The sequence below is a fragment of the Coturnix japonica genome, chromosome 21 (genome assembly GCF_054131305.1).
Source record: "Coturnix japonica strain WE chromosome 21, WE-NBRP24, whole genome shotgun sequence".
NCBI lineage: Eukaryota > Metazoa > Chordata > Aves > Galliformes > Phasianidae > Coturnix > Coturnix japonica.
Genome location: NC_140683.1, coordinates 4,630,285 through 4,652,658, shown reverse-complemented (window position 1 = coordinate 4,652,658; position 22,374 = coordinate 4,630,285). Strand labels below are relative to the sequence as shown.

Below are 22,374 nucleotides of genomic sequence, written 5' to 3'. Positions count from 1 at the left end.
TCGCAACTCTCTGTGCCCCATCCCTCACCACATCATGCTCCCAGTGCCCCACTGGTTACTGCTTCCCATAGCAGAGCCCTCCAGCTCACAGCAGCACCACACACGGCTCAGCGATGGCAGTGTGAGGACCAGCCCAGTGCAGAGGACACCGTACATTCTTCCTTCTCAAGGGAATGCCTCCTGGTGCCAATGTACCCAGCTGGAACTGAAGGTGCACAATATGGGCAGTGACGTGTTTGAGACAAGAAGGGACAGGAGAGTTCACCCTTCTCCCCCTGCACGCCAGCTGGTGGGCGAACACAGCCTTGCACATACGTGTGAGCACGTCAGGCAGTGTGTGTCCCTGTGCCAGACTGGGAAGACCAATTCAAAGTCACCCAAAGTGGGAACTGAAGTGCCAGAGGACTCCTGTGCCGTCAGCAGCGTGGGTGGAACCGCACCACACTGCAATGAAGCACACTTGTCTTCACAGCCCAAGCTCAGAGCGGTGACTAAATAGCTTTGCTGAAGGAATGCCTTTCCAGAGACCAGCTGTAAGTTCTCTCTGAGAAATGCAAGCACCTCCCAAAGCCCTTTCCTCTTGCCTTGAACAAACAGTGTGACTGTGCATTATAAATACCAAGCTAAACCAGTGCACCAGCGTGCCTTGCAGTCATTTCAATTAAACTCCCTTCTAGGCAATGACTAGCTATTTTATGAAATCTGAATCTTTTCAAGCAATGCTCCCATATGGAGCAATCAGCCCAGCTGTAATGACACACTTCACAGTGACACGTGGACGCTGGGAGAATGAGTTCCTTCAGGTCTCAGCAGCTCTTTCTGCTCACATCTACAGCTTCTCCAAAGGGAAAAGTTTTAGGACAGAAAGCACTTTAGCTTTGGAAAAGATATATATAGATGTATATATATATATATATATTTAGCATCTGCTGTATAAGATTTTTGCACACACAGCAGCACGCTGCATGTGTGCCGGGTGCTGTCACACACCATTCTCCATGAGCTTGAACAGGAAAGCCACACATCTTTGGCACGCCTGCTTTCCTCGTAAGCACTCCTTGCTTGGTATTTTCTGCTCCCTGGTAGGAAGGCACATTTCACAGCAATGCCGCTCCTGCCCACAGCACGGCGGGCTCTCACGCTGCCACGTGCACAACAGCCCGACAGTGGATGCAGCGCACAAAGCAGTGGGGAGAATCCAGGAGACGCCGACGGGTCCTGAGGGATCAACGTAATCCCAGCGTTAACGGGGCTTGGGGAAGTGGATCCAGAGGGAGCCGTGATTGTGCCGTCCTCCAGAGGGCTCTGCCACAACATCGTGCGAGGGCGGCAGCAGCAGAACCCATCTGTGTGCGCCCTCCGCGCTCGGGCAGCTCGATGTGCGCTGCCCCGAAATCCTTCTGCCCGAAGCAAAGTGCCGCTTTGAGCAGCAAGAAGGGAACAGAGCGGGACCAGGGGGCTGCTCCGCCCGCAGAGGGAGCCAATTCAAAGGGAGCAGCACGGGAAAGGTTGTCTACCATCAGGAGATATCTATGCGGCAAAAAATACCCTGGCTCTAAAAACTTGCGTTCCCCAAATACAGGGCTTGGAACAAAACACCAAGCAATTGCTCTGCAAGGTGGCACAATCCTTAAACTTCCATTCATAAAATTCTACTTTCATGTCTCATCTGAGAGGCAGTAAAACCCGCAGACCCAGATCATCCCTTGGAGAATGGGATCAAAGAAAACCAGGCTATCCTTCTCCCGGAGGAGGCAATGAGTGTGAGGTGAAGGCCACGCTGTGAGCACAAGGAGCTCCTCCAGCTTCTCCAGAAGCTGTGGCTGCCCTGGCAGAGAGCACTATCCCCGTCCTGAGGGAGCCTTTAGAACAGAAAGGAACACTTTAACATGCCTGAAAGCTAACACAGCTGGTGCAAAGCCTTCTTTGATCCAGCATCACAGACTTCCTGCTCAAAGAGGCAATTTTTCTGACTCTGAGAGATCTGGAAATTGTGCTGGGTTTTGTTCTTTTTGTTTATTTATTTATTTTGTTTTTCAATTTAGTCTGCTGCTAAAGCACTCAGGTCTACCTGCCAAAGCAGCACTTAATCCCTTTCTTTCAACTCCATCAGCACCAGCTCCTTCATTACCAATTATTTATTGTGTCAAATCATGGAAGGCAGAATAAAAGATCTGCTATTGCAATAATTCAGCAAAGTCACAGAACGATCAGAGAAGAAATCTCCAGCCTTGGAGGCTCCTGGGCTGGTGCTGCCCTGCACCTACATAGCCAACCCTTCATGTATGGCAACCATTTGCACAGTGCCTGCATGACCTGTGAACTGAGCTGCCAGCACAGCTCGTGAACACGAAGCATTTTCATTGCAAATTAATACCAGGAAGCTTGCTACAGAACCAAGCTGGTGCCAATGGAGCAGAGGCAAATGCAGCATGGCAAGGAAATCTGTGCTAGCTGCGGGGTCTCAGCAGGCAATGTGCTCACTTCGCTTTTGATAAGCAGAGCTAAAAATAGTAAACAAATACTTCAATCCAAATTATTTCTCTCTAAACCCACGTGCTGCACAGCCTAACCCAAAATGAAGTCTCTGAGAAGCTGTGCATGGAGGTTTTCTAGCCATTCTCTTCAGTGATCCACGTGTGATCCATTTCACTGTGCCCACACAGTGGTCTTTGGGGAGCCATGGGTCAAGTATCACAACCCCAAGATGGCAAAGCCTGAGCCCCAGGGCTCTGCATGCTGTCACCAAGCAGAGGGTGCCAAGGGAAAGAAGCAAGAACCACCTTCAGAACAGCAATGAGTTATTTCCCTTGGGAACAGAGATGCAACAGAGACTAAAGTGGTGGGAAAACGCAGCGGAGGAAAAAAAAGCAAAGCTTCTCTGCTATTACAGCTCCAGCTGCCAAGCTGTTTGTCACACCATCGTTGTGGCAGCTGTGACAGCCCTGGGCTCAGTCTGACCTCCCACCTCTGCAACACCAAAGGCAGCTCTCCCCTTCACCTCCTCAGACACAGGGCTTTGCTGTGATGTCATTTCTTTCCTGTATCTGTGGACATGGCATCACATTCTTGATTCTTCCCTCATGCAGAATGGACCCCAAGATACTCCCAGGTAACTTAAAACATGGTGCTTTCCTTTTCAAGCCCATCCTCCCAATGAATTGAGCAGAAACCAAAGTGAAAGAAAACAAACCAAGAAAATACACCAGGGAGGGATGGAAATCTGAGCCTGCAGTGTTAAGTTGCACTAAATAACTGAAAATCAATGTTGCTCTTCCTTCCCACCGTGGCATTGCTGTACATACTGCATCACCCCAGGGATGCTCCTGCGCCTTCCACCCGCCTGCTCTGTGAGCTCGCATTTATTGCCAGCAAGGGCCCATCGCTGACAGCAAAAGCAATATCCCTGAAAAGAGTAATGATATTTTGCTTATAAAAATAATAGATCTAATTAGAAAAGAAGTGTATTTCTTCTCTCACTCTATTACTTTCATAACGTTACTGATTTTCCTGCTCGTGTCCAGCCATCCCTGCCCTCAGATGAATACAGCACATCAATGAGTACGAAGAAACCTCAATTTTGAGAAATGCCCAACAGCACATTAATTCAGACACCCTGTTAGTAATTAGCACTACAGCCTTTCAGAACAAATGAAAAAGCAAACTGCAACTGAGAACGCCATGCATCATTAAAAGAAAACCTACAGGAGGAAAACTGTGCGCCTTGACCACACTTGCACCACAAGGCAAAGAATGGTGGCAAATCTAAACATGCCATGCCCTGTCCCAAGGGCTTTTTGCTGCCCAAGGTCCCGTCCTGCAGGTGACTGGTGACCTGCATGCTATCGCCTCCTGGAATTGGCCCAGAACCCAGCAGCTCAGGTAGCATCTCCAATGGGTTGTATTCTGCCTGGGGACTGGACTCAGTGTTGTCCATGGCCTTGATGGGACAGCAAAGCCGAGGTGTGTACACTGACGCAGCTATAGAAGGGTTTGTCCCCTGCCCACCTCACCCTGGTGGCAGCCTTGCCATTTCTCACATTCCTGAGCAGTGCTGGAGGTTGCTCAGGAGCTGGAGCCACGCAGTGAAGTGAGCATTGGGCTGGACTGGGAGCAGCATTATGGCCAAGGCTGGCTTGGCCTCCAGGAGCAAATATTTGCTTGGGTAGCATCAGACTCAAACTTCCCAACGATGTGTTGGCTCAGAAATATAGCTTAATATAATCAACAAATGTTTTGATTTTACTCTGACTGGTGGTAAAAGCAGAGAAGCTGCAATTCAACTCCAGCGGTCACACAGTCACTTATCTGCTTCTGGTCTGGATGTCACCATCTTCCCCAGTGTTATTTATTACTTAATTTGGAGCAAGTCTTGGGTATCACAAGTGAGACTGAGTCACCCCTTGTGACACTCTGCACACAGAGCTGCTGGAAAATTGGGTCTTAACACAGACATATCAATGGAGTTGGGCATTACACAACAAGCACCCTCAGCCTTCTTTTCTAAGCTGTGATCAAACTGTTGGGAAATGGGCAGCATTAGCCAGTAAAATTTTCTGGCACAGAGGAACATCAGAGCTGGATCTCCTAAATCCATGTCCAGATAGAGATGGTACAGCCTGAACTGGCACTGCAGTCACTTTCTGACCATTACTTCACCGCCACAGAAATGAATGTTTTTCACTTCTGGGTGCAAGCAGGGATTTTTCAATTACCATCTGCGTCATACGAATAAAAGGAGAGAAATTACTCATTAAATCAAATGGCAAGGAAGGGGAGATTCAGCTGTAGACATATTCAAGGAATCTGAAAGAAAGACAGAGAACGGTGTGCACTCTCATTAATGTAATGATGCATCTGGTGAGGATGTCATTTTGGGTGTAGCAGCAATAAACTACAAGGAGAAAATCCTATAAGTCTGATATGTCAGCACTAATGTTTTCTTGTGCCAAGTATAATCTAACCTGTGATTTACAGCTACCATCTAGTGACAAATTCAAGAGACAAAGAACAGGTGTCAGTTAACAGACAAAGGAACTTCCAAAGTCTACCTAACTCGTAAGCAGAAACATCACCCTGGTTATTAAAACCCTCTCTTTTCCTGGTTATGCAATGCATGAAAAATCTTCTCTTTGAAAAAGAGATGTTAAAAATTTTATGGAGATGCTGCTGAGCTCTTCTGCACGAGCAGTTTTTCCAAGCATCGTCACCCATCAAACAATTATTTGCTGATAATTAGCCTCAGAAAACGCACTTAATCAAAGTGATGTCCATTAATTCTTGCTGCTGTAAATAGGACTGCGGCTTGTGATGGTGAATTTCTGGAAAGTATTCAGGCCATTTAAATTAGGCAACAAATAAGTTCCTAATGGTTCTGCTCTGAGATGCAGTTTAATTTTATTTATGGGCTTTTTTTATGCATGTCCCAACCCAGTTGTCATCACTGCCCAAGCAAAGAGAACACAGGAGATCAAAAAATGCCGTAGTCAGGACTGCAAAGATCAAAGGGATGTCACAGTTTGGAATATAAAACAATATTTATCAATTCAGCAGATGTGCTTTCTCAGCTGCCTTTAATCACAAAGACTGGTCTCACTTTAGAACGGAAGCCCTCCTTGCAGAGGAAACCCAGACTCATGGCACCAATGGGGCGCACCTTCCAACTGCTTCTCCTTTTCACTAGCACACCTTGGCCATGCTCCTACACTCAATTACCAAAGCACAAAGGATTCCCATAGCTGGAGGAGTCACGTGCCAAGTATGTGACAGGGCAGCCTGGGAAAGCAGCATTTGTTCCCCCAGTGCTGCACCTTCTCTTTGATGCAGGCTCAACACCATAAACTCTGGTTCAACTGTTATATCCCCATGACAGTCAAACATCAGTGAGATAAGAAATGCAGTAGTGCCATAACAGAACCAATCTCTTTGCCTCTGACACTGATAGAACCTTCTAAAACAAGGGAAAGAAACTCCTAAAACAGATAGGACTTAAAACAGACAAGCAACACAACTCCAAGGTTCCCAAAGAGAAACGTCCGTAGAGAAGTCACCTTGCAGCCCCCATTAGTCAGATTTCTGCCTCGAGTCAGCACTTTGTGTCCTCTGGAGATTCAGAACAGAATGACAGTTAATCCCGTTCCTATAATTTAAATGACCTGCCCAGCAAAAATGCCAAGCGCAGCATTTAAATACAGCTGCACAACATGTAAATACAGCTAAGCCCAAACTCTTCCAGATGCCTCGAGGCAATGAGTTCCAAAGATGAATAAGAAGATGTTGGAAGGAACATTTCCATTTGTCAGTTCTAGATTTGCTTGTCATTAGGCTTTTCACTCTCTGTTGCACAAATCCATTTTCCTCCCCCATTTTTCTTCCAGCCAGTCTTATTGTATTTGCTTCCTGGCTGATTTATTAACATCCCCCACAAAACATTTTAAGTACTATTTTAATTTTTGCATCATTCTACCTGCCAAAGAGTCAACGCCACTTAGTTAGATTGACTACCTTCACATCTCACAACCTAAATACAGAAGTAAAATAGGAGTTGCGAGTTCCACTGCCTATTCACAGATTAGTTTCTCCAGTTCTCTGGATTATCTGGACGTGAGCTCTCCTCCTGCCACACCACAGCTCTCTAATTACCCATGTATTCCAGCAAGCTCTCTTCAGGTCAAGCTCCAGCATTACCTCATTCTTTTACCTCAGGCTGCGACTGGTGTCTTCTCAGCATCCTCTCTGATGAGGATGGATTAATGAATCTCTAACAGAAGTGGTTCTAATTCCTCAGAAGCATCCCATCCTTTCAACCTTCTGCTGACCCCAGAAACCTCATCCCTTTCATCAACATACTGCTATTCAAGAGGCTATTTTTCAAAGGCAGATATGTTAGAGAGTAATGATTTTAGCATTACTTTTATAAAGAAACAAGATAGTGCCGTGGGTGTTTTCCTTTAGTGCTGCATCTGTAAGTCCAAAGGGTTCTATTTTACCATTCAAAATTCCCCATACTGCTCAGGCAGGGAATTTTTCCTCAGCACTGAGCTACCACATTCGCCTCAGTACTATAACAGAGCACTTCAAAGCACAGCTCTAAGCTGCTTAGTATTTATAAGCACAGCATAGCAAAAAAAAACCATCTGCTTTTCTTCTGCTAGCCTAAATCAGCTGCTTATTCAGCTCATTTGAAACAGCCTAATTTACTAGTCACAGCTACTCTGGAGTTTGCCTCATCTGTGAGCATCCAGTGCCATTAAGGACTTGGTCTGAAATAGGCCCACAGTAACATGGCCAAGAGCCTGCAGCAGTGGCACACTCACAGCAGAGCCAAGCAGACTACGTGTGAACAGCAGAGGGGCACCCATAGATCTGCATTCCCAAACACACTGGGAAGTTGTCTGTATTTTCTAAATGCAGGAAGAAGCTAAAACTGCTAAAATAACAGCACATAAAGCTGAAGAAAGGTATCTTGAGAAGGAAGGCTAATGAATTTGCCTAAACAAAGCACCAAAAATTATCACCACACACACACACACAATAATAATAATTAAAAATAAGTGCATAAATAAATCAGGGGGCTGTGAATGAGAAACACTCAAATCCAGATGAAAATGAAGAGCGTGGGTTACACCAGTGAAATGCAGGAAACAAACACAGTCTGCCATTGTAAGCTTCTGCATTTCAGTTCCATTTAAATGACTAAATGCCACCAATTATCTGAAATTCAAACTTATCCAAATTATCCATATTGTAACCATTCTGAAATCCAGATATTTCCTACAGCAGAAATTTCCATTCAGCCTCTAATTTGAAGCCAGAAACCCATATCAATGTTTAAATGCCTATTTAGGAAATCTGGGCTTTTAAAATCAGGGGATCACAGACTCATGTTTGAGAGAAAAAAACTAAATAAACCAATTCTTATGCAGCCACTAAGGACAAGAATTCTGATTTAAAACATTTGGAAATCCCACATTCTCAAACCCAAATTCACATATTTTGTCTGACTTTTATACACACACAAAAAGAAGAAAATACATTTCAACACATGCACGAAACTTCTTGTGACAGGTTTACCAACTGTGCGTACCAAAAGATAACTCTGCAGCAATGGAAAGGGTTTTTTCAATGAGAGTTACAGCTCTCCTTGTTTACATCATGCAGTCAATCGGTACAAAATGATGACAATCTTACTGACTCCCCGCAAATAGCTCCTTTTCTTGGTTATGAACAGACTTGAAGGCACTGTTGTTCTTGTTGCTCCTTGTTTAACTGCCCACCTTACAGAATTCACTTGCTACTCAAGACATTCATTGCTTTGCTTCAGCTCAATCAACTTAATAACAAATCCCTGCCAGCCAGAGAAAGGGAGAGTGGTGCCACAACCACAGCAGATCTTTAATCACTCAACTAGCATCAGCATTCTGCACTGCAAAGACATCTTCTGAGAGCAAGCTGGCTGAGCCCTACTTCCATAATAAAGGTATGCACTCATGTCAAATTCTGACCATGGCTCACCAGGGAAATTCTCCATACCCTCACCTCACCACCTGTACCCCCACACATATCCCAGGAAGCACTCTCTTGTCACCATTGCCACCCCTTAATGGTATTCCCACAAACCCCCACATCTGCCGGCCTGCTGTACCCACAACTCCCAACAGCATCACCACGCCCGCACGTGGCAGCCCCAGTTGGCCGGAGTGGCCCCAGGCCGCCAGCACCACGGAGAGCTCCGCTCCCCGAGGCGTTCAGCACCGCGGACAGCTCCCGCCGCCCCCTGCCCGCTGTGCGCCCCCCGACCCAGCTACGCACCCCCAGCGCCCGGCTACCTGTGCCCCCTCCCCTGGGGCAGGTACATTTGTCCCCAGCCCGGGTTACTTTTGTCCCCAGGTGTGCTTTTTCCCACCCCACCCGGTGCGTGTTTGCGCTCATGCTCTCCGTCTCATCCCACTCCCCTGCCGTGCCCTTCGCGCTGCCCCCCAACCTGTCGTCGCTCTGGAAGGACTGATCTCCCAGCAGTAAGTCACGGAAGCGATATCGGGGCGGCAAGGGCAGCACCTCGGACTCCAGCTCCGTCATCTTCAGGGAGGCGATGTCCAGAATGACCCCGCTCTTGCGGCTCCCGTCGCCGTCCCCGCCGCCGCAGCCGCCGGGCGACGAGAGCCTGCGAGAGAGAAGGGGGCAGCGGCAATGAGGGGGGTGCCGTGCCGTGCCCTGCCCTGCCCACCCCCTCAGCCCGCCCCCGACCCGGCACCTCCTCCGGGGCCGGCCCGCTCAGCCCCGAACAGCGGCTCCGCGCCTGGAGCAGCTCGCGCGGCCCGGCGGCTGCAATTACATTGCGGGGCAGACGGCCGGGCCCCCCCGGCAGAGAGCCCCCCGGGGGGGCATGGGTGGTGCGGGGCGCCCCGGGGCTCTGCCGGCCTCAGGCGCGCGGGCGGAGCGCTGCGAAGGGCACAGCTCGCTGCACAGGGCAACGCTGAGCACAGGACATTCGCTCCTCGGCACAGAAATAACGGAGAGCGAGGGGAGCCAATGGAAAACCCTAGTCGTCAGAAGGAAATAAAACCGCTCGTAGGGAAGAGCTACAGCTGACAAGCAAAGCCAGATCCAACCCTCCTCCCCCTCCACTCCCCCCACAAAGAAAAGTACGGGTGGTGGAGAGGCAGGGAGACGGCTCCACAACACTACTGGGGGCAGAGGCACTGCCTCCTCACCAGGCTGCTGGCACTTAAATCATCTGGACAGTCCCATATTAAATCAGAAGCCGTGAATGCTGATGAGTCAGTTACCCATCCAGGCGCCAAGCGTCACGGCAGGACGGATTTATCACCCGTCCTTTGGTCGCTGATGCCTCTGATGGAAGATGTGGGGGATCACGATGCCTGGGAGAGCATCTCCCAGGGAGTGATGGTTCAAACAAAGAGGGCCGTGTGTGGTCATCTACACACAGCCTGCCTGGCCGCACAGAAAGGAGATGGAACTCAAGCTATCAATTGAGATGGCTGAGAGCTTGTCTTTGCTCTCCAAACCACATTTGTCAACAAGAGCATAGCTAATATACTGCTCCCCCATGTCAGCTAGAGCTGCTAATTACAGCTGATGAGAGTTATGCTGATTTCACAAGGCAGCAAAGCAAGGCATTGCTGTAAAGCCAGCATATAGGCACACAAGGCAAAATCACTGGTCCTGATCCTTTGGGTCTTGGCTTCAATTTCAAATTAATCTGTGCCAAGAGAGTAACTCCAGCTTCATATGCCCTTTGTGAAAAGTGGGACGGAGAGGGAGAACTTAAAAGAAGAAATGTAGCACCTCTGCAGCAAGCTGATTATTTGCTCCTCACTTGTAAGATTGAAGTGTGAGGCAAGCAAACATCTGAAAGGGTCCAACTGCTCATGGGAGCACTTCACAGGGTCTCATCTGAAGCCTCTCCAAGACCTACCTCCCCATTACTTGCACAAAGTGTACAAGCTACATACAGAAGGAAGAAAGAAGGAAAAGCTTCCAGCAGCTTAATACTAAACGAGCAACAAGAAGACATCTAACTTTTCACTGCAGGTGGCAGAGATGCAATCACAGGCTTCTCAGATTGTCTTCTCCTATTAACAACTAGAAGCCCTGTAAATAAATTCCCAGCTGAACAGGTTCCAGTGTCCTGATCAGCTGTGGTTGGTGAGTTTCTGGGAGAGCAAACAGCATGCAAAATTTCTGCTGAACACAGCCCCAGAAGACAGTGCAGCTTTCCCTGCGCTTCAGATTATTTTCACTGATGTTTTTTTGCCATTTAATTCTATGCCCCCAGAGCTTTCCAAGTCCTTTTAGCTACCATATGCACACTGCAGCCGAGGCTCAGTGCTGAGTAACGCAGCTGTGCAGGGCCTCGGGATTCAGGGAGGTTATTCTAAGATTAAAATTGATCCAGAATTTGGTCTTACAGAGAAATCAGGCCATGCTGCTCCCAACTCAAGGACTCCCTCTGGATCGATTGATCTCAGCACGGAAGTTAGCCTACCATCTCCTGCTCACATTGCAAAGGAGGATCTAACAGTAATCTAATCACAAAGCCACAATTAAGTCTCCCCTCTTCAAGCTTAACTATAAGATATGCCAAAAGGATATTCCCCCCAGGGCACCTCCAGCACAGGCCAGGCCCAGATTTACTGTAGGACAGCACCTTAAAAACAGAACTTCCAGGGAGAGAAAAAAACAACAAATAAAACAAATCATTCACTCTCCTGTTACACCTCATAATTGAAAATGGGGAACCAAGTGCTCAACTTCAATTGAGGGCAATTATCGTTGCATTTGAAGGGAACTGTCACAGACAGTAATCTCCTGTGATCATTAAGTGCCTGTTTAAAGGAGCATGTCACTTGGTTTCCCAGAGGAGAAGCAGAAAGATGGGGCTGCACGGCACAGTCACATCAGCTGCCATGAGGAAAGGGCAGCTCTGCAGCAAGTGGACAATGTAGGATGCCAGCATGGGCTGGGGTCTGGGCAGGCAGGACTCAGCTTCTCCACACCCAATGAGAGTGGAGGGTACATTCATTTCTATGTCACTACATCATGCTTATGTTTGATTGTTTTTCTAAGCCACACCACATTCTTTTCAAGCCCAAGTAATCCAACTCTCTTGGTCTCAAATCCTGCATCAAATGCACAAAGCAAAGCAAATATTTGCCACTATCCTTTATTAGCGCTAAGAAAACTCAATAGGACCTGGTGATAACCCTGGAAGCATCATTTCTGCTCACTATTTGCATCTGAGTTTTTCTCACATCCACAGCCTCATTTTGAACGCATTCTTTCTTAGTCTCACATATGAAAATCATTCAGGATTTTTAAAGTTTGGCACATTCATTCATTCTGGCTTCAGATGAAAGCTCAGTAAGACGAATGCTGCGTGCACCTTTTGGATAAAGATGCCTTTCTTACAGTGACTGTAAGACATATTGCACATCCATGCCTCAAGAAAAAGACGTGCAATCTGCACTGAACTCGTTTCCTCACATTGGCACAGAGATCCACTCAAACATGGGGATTCTGAGCTACAGAAGTGCCACAGCAGCACAGCCAGTCCTTCCAAGCAGTAGTGGTATAAAACACAAAACTCATGCACAAGGCTGCTTATTGCATAGTCTTCAAATACTACTGAAAAAGAAAAAAAAAAGAATCCCAATGTGGCATATAGCTAAATACAGGACAGCAGCTTTACTTTTGTCTTGCCATCCTTTCCTTCCTCCAGTGCCTCCTACAACTACAGACACACATGGAAAGCTCAGCACTGCTGCTCTCCATCGCTGTGGCACCATCTCTCCCCTTTGGCTGCTCCCCACAGCCATGAGGGGACACCCAGCTGCTGGGAACAAAGAGACTGGAATCACACAGTGTGATCTACACAAGATCCCCCACTCCCTTCAAGAAGAGCGAGGTCCCACAGTTGCCATGGGGGTCACCAAGCTCCCAGCTTGGAGCTCCTTGTGAAGGTGAGCTCAGCTGCTGCCAATGAACGCAGCCACACAGGAAATTCTGACCTTTCACTTTCTGTATTTAATAAAATACATATAATCATCATTTATTTGCTTCTCCTCCCACACCTCTCGTGGTTACTGGGTTACAGCTGTCATACCCCCCTCTCTTTTTTCCTTCCATCTGAGTGACATCGCTGTGGGGTCTCCGCATGGCCTGAATGTATCAGGAATGCGTGGGCACCATCCCTCAGCCAGGAGCCTTCTGTCAGGGAAGGGAACAGGCAGCAACTTGGCAGGGCTTTTCCCCCTCCACAACATTCAGCATCTCAAACATCAGGTCTAAGTGCAGGGCTCTGAACCAAGCCATAAGTAGCTGAAGTCAGAATGGTGCCAGCCTTAAAAGTAATCAATGAGAAACAAAAATGCTGCAGGATGCATGAGCACAGCCTGCCCCTCCCTCATGCTACACCATTCAAAATCAGCATTTAGTGGGGGCAGCCCCACAGACCAACACAGTGGGCAGCAGTGATGAACTGAGTTCATGCAGGACGTGAGGTGCTTGATCGCCCTGATTAAACTCTTGCATCCACATTTGCATCTCACAGACCCTGCCAGTTGCTCAAAACTTCCACATAGAACTGCTCAGACCTCTGACAAATCCCTCTATTTCTTCGCTTTCAGCATGCGGGGGCAATTGAGCTCCACAGGCCTTGCAGAAAATGTAGCTTTTTGTGTATTGCACTTTGCAAACTAACAGGAAGCGTGAGTCAGTGCACAACTCCATGAGCATTCTCCCTGCTGGCAATGCTATTTTCTAGAAGACAAAAGTAAAAATTGTACCTTCCAGGTCCAGAGTCATTTTTCTTATTAGACAACCCTGTATTAGCAATTCGGAGCCACACACCCCATTCCCTTCTGGCCTGATGAATGCACACAGTGTGTGCAGAGGGACAAAGCTCCCTAAAGCCCAAACCCATCGTGAAGGCTTTTCACTCCCTTTGTCCAGAGAGCAAGAGCTCCCAGCAAAGGTGCACATAAACAGATCAGGCTGATGCCTCCAGAGATTGCAAATCCTAAACAACATTTGAGGGGAGGATCTGATCCTGCACCCCCTCTGTACTGCTGCTGGCAGATGAGTGGCTGTGCTCCCTCCTGGCTGCTGCACCACTGAAGCGAGACCGAGGAGTGGATGCATCTCTCATCTCCTGTTGTGCATCCAGCGGTGACGGATCCCAGGAGCCCTCCTGACCACTCTGCTCCCATCCCCCATCACTGTCCTGACCACTCTGCTTCCATTCCCCACCACTGCCACAGGGCAGCAAGCACTGTGCAGGAGAGGGGATGAATGCAAACCTACTCTTGGTGTTTGTGCTTCTGGCATTGCATGTTGCATCCTTCAACTGTGACAGTGTGGGACACCCAATGGCCCAGAGGAGGCAGGGGGAAGCTGGGGGGCAGGTGAGGAGCAGGGGGAGGCAAGTGCCAAGGGCTTAGAGCCCATCCTTCAGCTAACATGCTGTGCAGACCTGCTACAACTCAAAACCATCCCCTGACTGCTGGCCTCTGGCAAGGCTGCTTCAGCCTCTCTCAAAGAGCTTCTTGAGATGTCCTCATCTTTGCTTGGCAATATTAAGTAGCACCAACAGGAAAGACCAAAGGAAACATTTGCAGTGCCTGGTGTAGGGAACGAGGCTCCAGCTCCCTGGCCCTATGGCTTTAAGGCACCCCTAAATTCTGGTTTTTTTGTCTTTATGAGCTCTGCTGGGCCAGGCATGGGGCACGGCTGGGCAAAGTCAGAAACACAAGAGTGGAGAAGAATTGCAAGGAGTGGATGAGGAGCAACACCCAGGGCAGAAGAGGACCCCTGGGACCAGGTAGCCAAAACGCTACTGAGTCCCCCCCTGATCTTCACCCCACGGCAAAGCCAACGACAGCCAAACCCCGGTGTTCCGAGCAGAGCACAGCCCGGCAATGCGGCACAGCGGTTCATTTGCAGCCGGTTTGGTCCATTGTGCAAATATGCAGATAGAGAGCAAATTAGCTCGGGTGATCGCCCTCAGCACAGCACACGGCCCCACTTCCCTACGGCTCCCGCAATGCTCAGGACCCCTCCAACACCTCTCTGTGCTCCGGGGGCCGAGTCCCCCTAAAGAGCATCAGAGAACGGGTGGAGCCCCCGACCCAGCGCTGCCATTCAGCCCCCTCCCCCTCCCTGCCGGGTACGGCTCCTGAAAGGAAATTATCCGAAATGCAGCCATTCTGAGGGCCGAGGCCACTGACCCAGCGATCCCTGGAGCTATTTATGGATTAATTACACTATTAAACAGCAACTTCCCCGTGTAAGCTCCGAGCTGGGGGTTCCACCAGTTCGACCCTTCCCAGCAAGGACTTGGCCCTTTGTCCTCAGTGCTTTGCAAGGTGCCCTGTGAGCCTATGCAAGTTTCCCTAAAGGCAGAACCCTTCCCGAAGTTCAAGAGATGCAGTAACAAGGATGGACACTGCAGGAAGGAAGGTCCTGTGCCACAAGGCCACATCAGTCCCACTGGGACTGCTGAGCTGAGAAACCTCCAGAACCACAATAACCACCAGCCAAGGGCTCCTCTGCGGTCCCCAGCACAGCATCACCTCCATCTATTGTGTGCTCTATCAAACTCAGTGACACCCAACACTTTGCAGACTCACAATATGAATTAAAAGGTATCAGGGCACTGCTAATTCTTGCTAACGATCTGCTGGGTAAATTCTCCTTCCTGCACAGCCCCAACCTGCTAAAAGCATCGGGAACAAAGAGGGAGAAAAAACTTCTCGGTGCTCCAGACCCCTGCAGCACATTCTCTTCTATTAGAGCAGAAAATAATAGAGAGGCGTGGGAGGAGGAAGAGTCTTTTCACAGTCGGGATACAAAGACTGCAGAAATGAGCCCCGTGAGGCGGGCTGTCAGCCCACCTGCCAGACACAGCCATGGGCTGAGGTGGGGGGGTGGCTGTCGGCAGCAGACAGGGAGCAAACAGAAAGGCAGCACAGAGGTAAATGTTGTTCCTGGGGCCCCATAGGGCTCATTGCTGCTCTGTGAGTTCAGAAGGAGCGGTGAGGATTCTAAATTACACGGCGTGGTCAGGCCAAAATGTGACTGTGAAAAGGTGACGGAGGATCTGTGTGATCTGATGATTAAATGCCAGGTGAAAATTAGCATCGGTAAATGTCGGCTGATACAGAAGGGACAGGAAAAATCACTGTCCTGCACAGGCAGCAGAAGGGCTGCTTATTTAGCAGTCAGAAAAGAGCCAAAGACACTGCAGATAACTGCACAGAGCCAGCAGCTGACTGCCAGTGGTGGTCAGAAAAACAAACAGAACATTGGGAGCGGCTGTGACACCACAGGGAAATGCACAGCAGTTCTGGTTCCCCTCCCCAAAGGGCAGAGGGATGGCTGTGGGGATGAGAAGCACTTTGTACCAATAGAGACGAGATGGATCGAGACGAGACTTTAGCCAGGAATGAGAAGAAATGAAAGGGAGGTGAGATGAGATGGGAGGGCTGAGACCACCCATCTGTGAGTGCTGAGCCCCCAGCCCATGTGCATGGGGGGTGAGGGCACTGTGCTCAGCCTCACACAGACTTCTGTCTGCTTTTATTCAGGAGAAGAATGAATGAGATACTCCTCACTCCGGCACAGCTTGCAAGAGAAACACAAAGAGGCTCCAAACTAAATGGAGTGCAGCACTTGGGAACCATGAGTGGAGGTCAGGATGAGGTCACCAATGAAGGATGGGGAACATCCAGAAAGAGGCTGCAAATACTGGTGAGGACACACAGCTCACATGGGGGGTCTCCCAATGGGGAAGGCCATCCTGAGAACCCATCCATATTCCCATGTATCCCACAGCAGTTTTACAGCATCCCCAGGTTGCCCGGCCCTGAATCTCAGGCCTCATTCAGAGCCACACGCTGCCCTTTCCTCATCAGCTGAGCAAAACAAGAGCAGAAATCCTTCTTATCTCTGCTACATAAACATCAGGAATACATGGTGCATGGCCCTTGGCTCCCTGTTGCAATTCCTCCTGGAGCAGGGAGGATGAGGTGCCCCGTGGCTGTTGCAATCCACATGGGTGACTTTTGGAAAGGCAATAAATGCCTGAGCCCACAATCTGGCCTGGCAGAACTAGTACTAAGTAGCTACAAAGCCTGGTTGTTTTGAGCTTCTATCCAAGAAGCATCTCCCCATTCATCTCCAAAAGCGTAAAAAGAAGCAGCTGTTGGCTCCAGGACTGCACTCCCACAGCACAGGGATGGGTCACAGACAGGCTCAAGGCACAGAACTGGTAACACAAGGTGCCCCCCAGCCCGACTTTCAGCCCTCACCCACACCCACCCTGCTGCTCCCAGCCCAGTGCTGGGACAGTCAGACTCTGCCATCCCTGGAAGAGGCATTAAAAACCAACCTGAGAAAAGCCACATACGTCAAAGCCAAAGACACGATGTTCCTAAGCTCCTCCTGCAGGTATCATGGCACACACCATCCCATTTCACCTCTTTCTTCTCAAATAACCCACAGGGGGAAGCGTGTGGAGCAGCCGCATCCCCTGCACACCGCTCCTCTCCTTCAGGCCCCCGACTTGCACAGGGTATGTTTGTCTGAGCCCTTCCACATGGCCCCCATCCATCACTGCTCCGCACCCGTGCCCTTACATGGGCAAGGCAGGGGGAGTGCAGCTCTGGCCCAGAGGAAATCCTCTATTCCCTTAAATGACAGCTCCCTGTGTAAACATTTACCCACATTTCCCATGATGTAGAGAAGCAAAATTTAGGTTCTTCGTGCCCTCTGAGTGCCAGAAACGCATGTTTGTTCTCCAAACATACTTTTAGGTGCTCTTGCTGTTAACCCCTTTCTTCCTGACAGCGAGGGGCTTTGGGGACACTCACCCACTTGTGAAGGATGGGGGGAAAGCACAAAGACATCTACACACACACCTGGGGTGCCCTAGAAGACAGAAGTTCTCTCTACCTGTTTTAAACCATCCCTAGATTTGCAGAGTGAGGGGACAACAGAAATATCACTTATCTCAGAGGAGACAGCACTTCCAAAGTCCCTTTGAAGACAAACCTTCAGCAGAAGGCGCAGTGCATTCCACATACAGCAGAGCTGCAGCTGCACCAGGTTGAAGCGGGGGCTGGAGCAGCCCTGTGGGCACTGTGCTGGGTGCTGGGCAGGCACACAGAGATGGAATATGATGTCAACGCGACCTCCACAGAGCCAGGGGGGGTTACAAACACAATGAGCTGTGTGATTGTAATTAAAACCCAGGCTCTTCTGTACTTATTGGAAAAGACAGAGGAGAAGACCTTTGGACAAGTGTTGTGTTGTTGTGTATTAGACGAGGATAAATTACACCGAGCAGTACTGTAGGATACGTAAAAAGGAGCAATAGCTGCAGTCCGAGCTTGTTGTTTTCCTGCGTTGTTACAGCCCCAGCCCCCCACCAGCTGCATCCCCAGCCCAAACCTGTTCACACACCTGTGCTCTATTACCTCATCAGGGACAGAGGGTCTGAAACACAGATGCAAAATGAGCAAACTGGTTCCAGGGGTGTAATACAGCTCCACTGCCACCCTGGAACTCCCACAGCCCCAGACACGGGGAGGCAGACAGACAGACAGACAGTATTTGCACTTATGGGTGGTCCTGTCCCAGTCCCTGAGGCGCTGCAGCCCCTCCTTTGAGTGTCCTTTGGCAGAGGACAGCACGGGGTGGTGATGGGGGTTTCAACCACGGGAACCAATGTTCAATGACTGCACGTTACCTGGCCAGCAGCAACGCTCTGAAAGTGATAAAGTTCATCGGCTACACTGCTCCTTATCTTTCTATCTAGTCTCTTAGGAACAAGGGACAGTGGCCCTAAATCACTGTGAGATGTCGACATAAAAAAAACCAACCCAACACTGCAGTTGTCCAACCCTGGGCACAAACCGAGTCCAGATCTGCCAACAGTGAATTAATGCACCCACTTCATTTGCTCTGTTAATATCTGATGAGCACGACAGCCAATAAACGCAGTCAGAGGAACGATCGCCTTACGGAGCTGTCGGGAAAAGCCGGGGTTCTCCGACAGCAACGCATCCACTATTTGATGGGAGCTGGGCACTGCAAAGCAGCTCTGCCCGCAGCCCCTCCCGAGCCCCAACCATCGTAACTTCGGCACAGAACCCACCCAACGTAGAGCTCGGGCTGGGATGTGCCGTTCCTGGCAGCGTGCGAGCTTCTATCGTGCGGTCCTCAGGTTCACGACCGCTTCAGTTCTCCGCCACCCGCCGGGATGCTCGGGGACCGAATTCCCCGCAGAAACTTTGTGCCGCGGAAAGGGACGAGCTCCTTCTGTGCACCGGGGATCCCGACGCGGCCGCCCCGGTTCTTCCCTTCCCCTTCTTTCCCTTCCCTTCCCTCCGGCGGTGTCCGATTCCCCCCCGGTTCCACAGCCGTACCTGTGAGCGCTGCCATCGTCGTAGACGAAGGTGCGGTTGGTGTAACACTCGGGGCACACGGCAGCCCCGCCGCCCGCCCTGCCTTCCGCCGGCGCCGCGGGTTTGTAGATCCCCTGCAGGCTCCGCTCCTCGCCCGAGAACGGCATCAGAGCAGCGGCGCGGGCGCCCGAAGGGGCGAAGCTGAGCAGAGCATCGGCGCCCCGCGCTGCCGGAGCCTCCGGCCGGGCGCTGCCCCCGGCGGGCACTGGCGGCGGCGCGCTCCCGGTGCCGGTGCCGCTCCCGGTGGCGGCCGCCCATCACGGCGCGCCCCGCAGCAGCCCGAGGGTCGGCCGGGCGCTCCGCATGCCGGGAGGGGCGGCGGCAGCAACAGGTGCCGGGAAGTTGGGAGGCGGAACGGGGGCGGGAGCGGTGCGCCCTCAATGCACACCGGCACGGCACGGCTCGGCTCCTGCTGTGCTTCCCACCGGGGGATGCTGTGGCTCGGCTCGGCTCGGTGCGGGGCGGGGGTCGCCACGGCGCTGCTCCCTCTGCCGGTGCACTCTGCGGTCCCGGCTCAGCCCTGCCCGGCCGCTGCACCGCGCTGCCACCTGCCGGCCGCCCCTCCGCCTCCCCCCGGTGCTTGGGGTGTGTTTCTGTTTGTTTTATTTTGGATAGGGTCGCGTCAATATTTATACCGGGCGCCGGGCCCGGGCCGTGCTGCGCGGCCGGCACTGATCTCCCGGGGGGGTCCCGCTGCCGTAACACCGCCCTGACCGGGCTGGGAGCGGCCGCTGCCCTCGGGGAAGGGGGAACGGAGCGGCCCCGGAGCGCGATGCCCCCCGGTGCCACCGCGGTGCCGCAGCTCCGCTCCTTCCCCAAACGCTCCCCGGGTTTATGCCTCTCCCCATGAGCAGACTTTGTGTTTCTCTCGCAGCATCCCTTCCTCCTCCTCCCTCTCCATATGGACTCTCCTACACTCGGAGTCGTTTGAGAGAAAAGCAAACCCGTGCCGCCTGTGCCATCCATCCACGTGACGCTTCCTGACCCAACGTGCTTTTAAGAAGAAGGAGAAATTATTCTTCATTCACTAATTGCCTCCCATTAGCGGGTGCAAAATGTTAATGCGCAGCTCAGTGAGGAGAGGGGGCGGCGGCGCAGCAGCGCGGTGACACGCGGGGTGAACGCAGGATGGGGGAGGAATTACTTAAAATTACGGTGGGGATGGCAAGGAAAAAGAAGAGAAGAATGAAAGAGAAAGAGCCAGAAGGGGAAAGAATCCCCACGCGCAGCGATGTGAGCTGGAAGCGTGCAGCTGCACTGCACAGAGAGGGTCAAATAGAGCCAATAGGGCTGGAGTGCCAATGGGATCATGTGGGCACCCATTGCCTTCAGCCTGAAGGTCACCCCACGTCACGCAGACATCTCAATGACAGCTGGCACGACGTCCCACACAGTGTCTGTGCCAAAGCGGTGCCAGCTGCTCCCCCCCTCACAATGCTCCCTGCCCCTTCCCAGCCCACAGCAGGGTTTCCATCCTGCATTCTCTCCCCGTGAGAGCTGAGTGCCCTCTCTCCCAGCACTGGCACTGCCCAGAGATGCTGCCCTTCCCCTCCTCCAGCACTTTGCTAACGTTAATATGAATGTTCACTTCTATTTAGAGAGCCATTCTGGCTCCAGCCAGCAACGCTCCATGCATCTTCCCAGCAGCTGATAAATGCAACCTTGAGTCATGGTGGGGCTGCAGTGCTCGGCCCTGTGCAGTCTCACTGCGGTAGCCCAGGGGCACAGCCCGTGGTAGGGGGCAACTCGGGATCTTTGTGTCTGGAGGAGCTGTAAATACATCTGTGGGAGGCGATGGCGTGGATGAGTCAGAGGCAGAGAGAGAAAGTCATTTGGTGAGGAACAAAGGAGTGAAGTCCAGCACACCTTCAATGCTCCAGAGCCAAGCAAGGTTTGTGGCTGTGCCTGAAGTCTCCTACAACCCCAGCTAAACATCTTGTAACAGTGAATGCTCTCTCCATTCAGCAGATATTCTGTGTTTCTGATGCTGAACATAGCTCTGAGAGAACACACAGAGGGTTAGAGCCGTCTGAGAGAAACACAGCAGGAGATGGTTGTCAAAGCTGTCATTGAACTCAAGAAGCAATAATCAAACACACACAGAGAGCTCTGTAATTCCAAGCCTGATGTATGCAAAGAATGGATGCCGGGAGCTTGGCTACAAAACATATTTTCAGTGTAGTCAACTGAGCCATGAAATAGGAAAAAGATGCCCTTATTGGGGTGCAGAGGGGCTGAGCTATTTGTCAGCTTGTTTGTAAGTTTTCTACCTTCATTTAACATCCCAAGGAACATTAAGTATGAAAACCCAAATGAGATGGGTACTATTAAGCTCTATAAAACCATCCCCCCAACACCTCCCCAGCTTTGCAGAGAATTCAGGGTGAAGAACTTGCAGGAGCTGAATCATAACTGTCAGCAAAAGCAGCGCTATTAGGTGACTAAGACCAAAACCATTGTCTTCCTCTATTTACCACAACTGACGCTGTTATTAAGACCCAGAAGAGCCCCTGTGCAGACCCTCCTGCTCTCTGCACACAGGAAGGTGCCCAGACCTGAGTTCAGCCCCTCGAGGACATGAAATTCCCTTTGCTGGAGGCTATTGAACCTCATGAGGAGCGAGGTTTCTCAATACAGATAAAGCACATCAGGAACAGCTTTGGTTGGAAAACAGAAATCTGCATATATTTGGGGTGTACACGTGGCTGTTTGATTCCAGCCCCGCCACAGCAACGCTGAGCAGAAGGAAAGGCTCCAGCACTGCAGGCACCACGCTGTGTGTAATTGCAGCGGGGTGATGCACACGTGGGGCTTATTATTGTTTTTGAAAAGCACAATTGGGAGAGCCAATATTTATAATGGAAGCAGTTTCAAATACCAATGTTTATTTGCTTATTAAATAGTTTAGTTGGAGACAGAGCGACTTCAAAGGAGGAATTTTTTTTCCTCAGAATGGGTATCTGGGGCTGTAGCGCTGTATTATTATACGTGAAAAATATTCCCTCATCAGCTTTTTATGCTGGAGAACACACTTAAGTGACACTCCCCATGCAGACAGCTTGCCAAGCTTCAAAGCACAGCTCTGTGAGGACTGCGGGGACACAACCCTGCTCCGGCTAAAGCTGGAGCCCAGTGGGCAGCCCAGAAAGGAGATCTGGGTGATCCCAATGCTCACAGCAGGGCATTTCTCCTGCCATCATTGCATCAGCTGCCCAAGGAGAAGGAGGGACTCCCTGCCCCCCATGGCTCCACGCTATGATTTGGGGCACTGTGGGGATGGAGCCCAGGTACCACTGCCACCAAAGCACCAACGTGTACAGTCCTTTAGAACTGCAGGTGAAATGGGGTGGTAGGCAGAGATAGCACAGCTGCATGACATCAAAGTGCC

General features: G+C 50.7%; 1 protein-coding gene across 8 annotated transcripts in view; it reads right to left on the bottom strand.

Moving 5' to 3' along the window:
- KCNT1 (potassium sodium-activated channel subfamily T member 1) overlaps positions 1–19,178 on the bottom strand; it is a 55,536-nt gene extending 36,358 nt beyond the window's left edge. For 3 of the 8 annotated variants that reach the window (XM_032448145.2, XM_032448146.2, XM_032448144.2), the window contains exons 1-2: positions 18,948–19,172; positions 8,984–9,163 (exon numbers count right to left, since the gene is read on the bottom strand). In XM_032448145.2, the coding sequence (XP_032304036.1) occupies positions 8,984–9,163; positions 18,948–19,093 (326 nt within the window). In that variant the 5' untranslated portion in view covers positions 19,094–19,172. Of the gene's footprint in view, positions 1–8,983; positions 9,164–9,334; positions 9,515–18,947 lie in introns of those variants that run through there. The other 5 variants (XR_014936222.1, XR_014936221.1, XM_032448143.2 and 2 more) reach the window with 5 other exon arrangements.
- Positions 19,179–22,374: the final 3,196 nt, after the last annotated feature.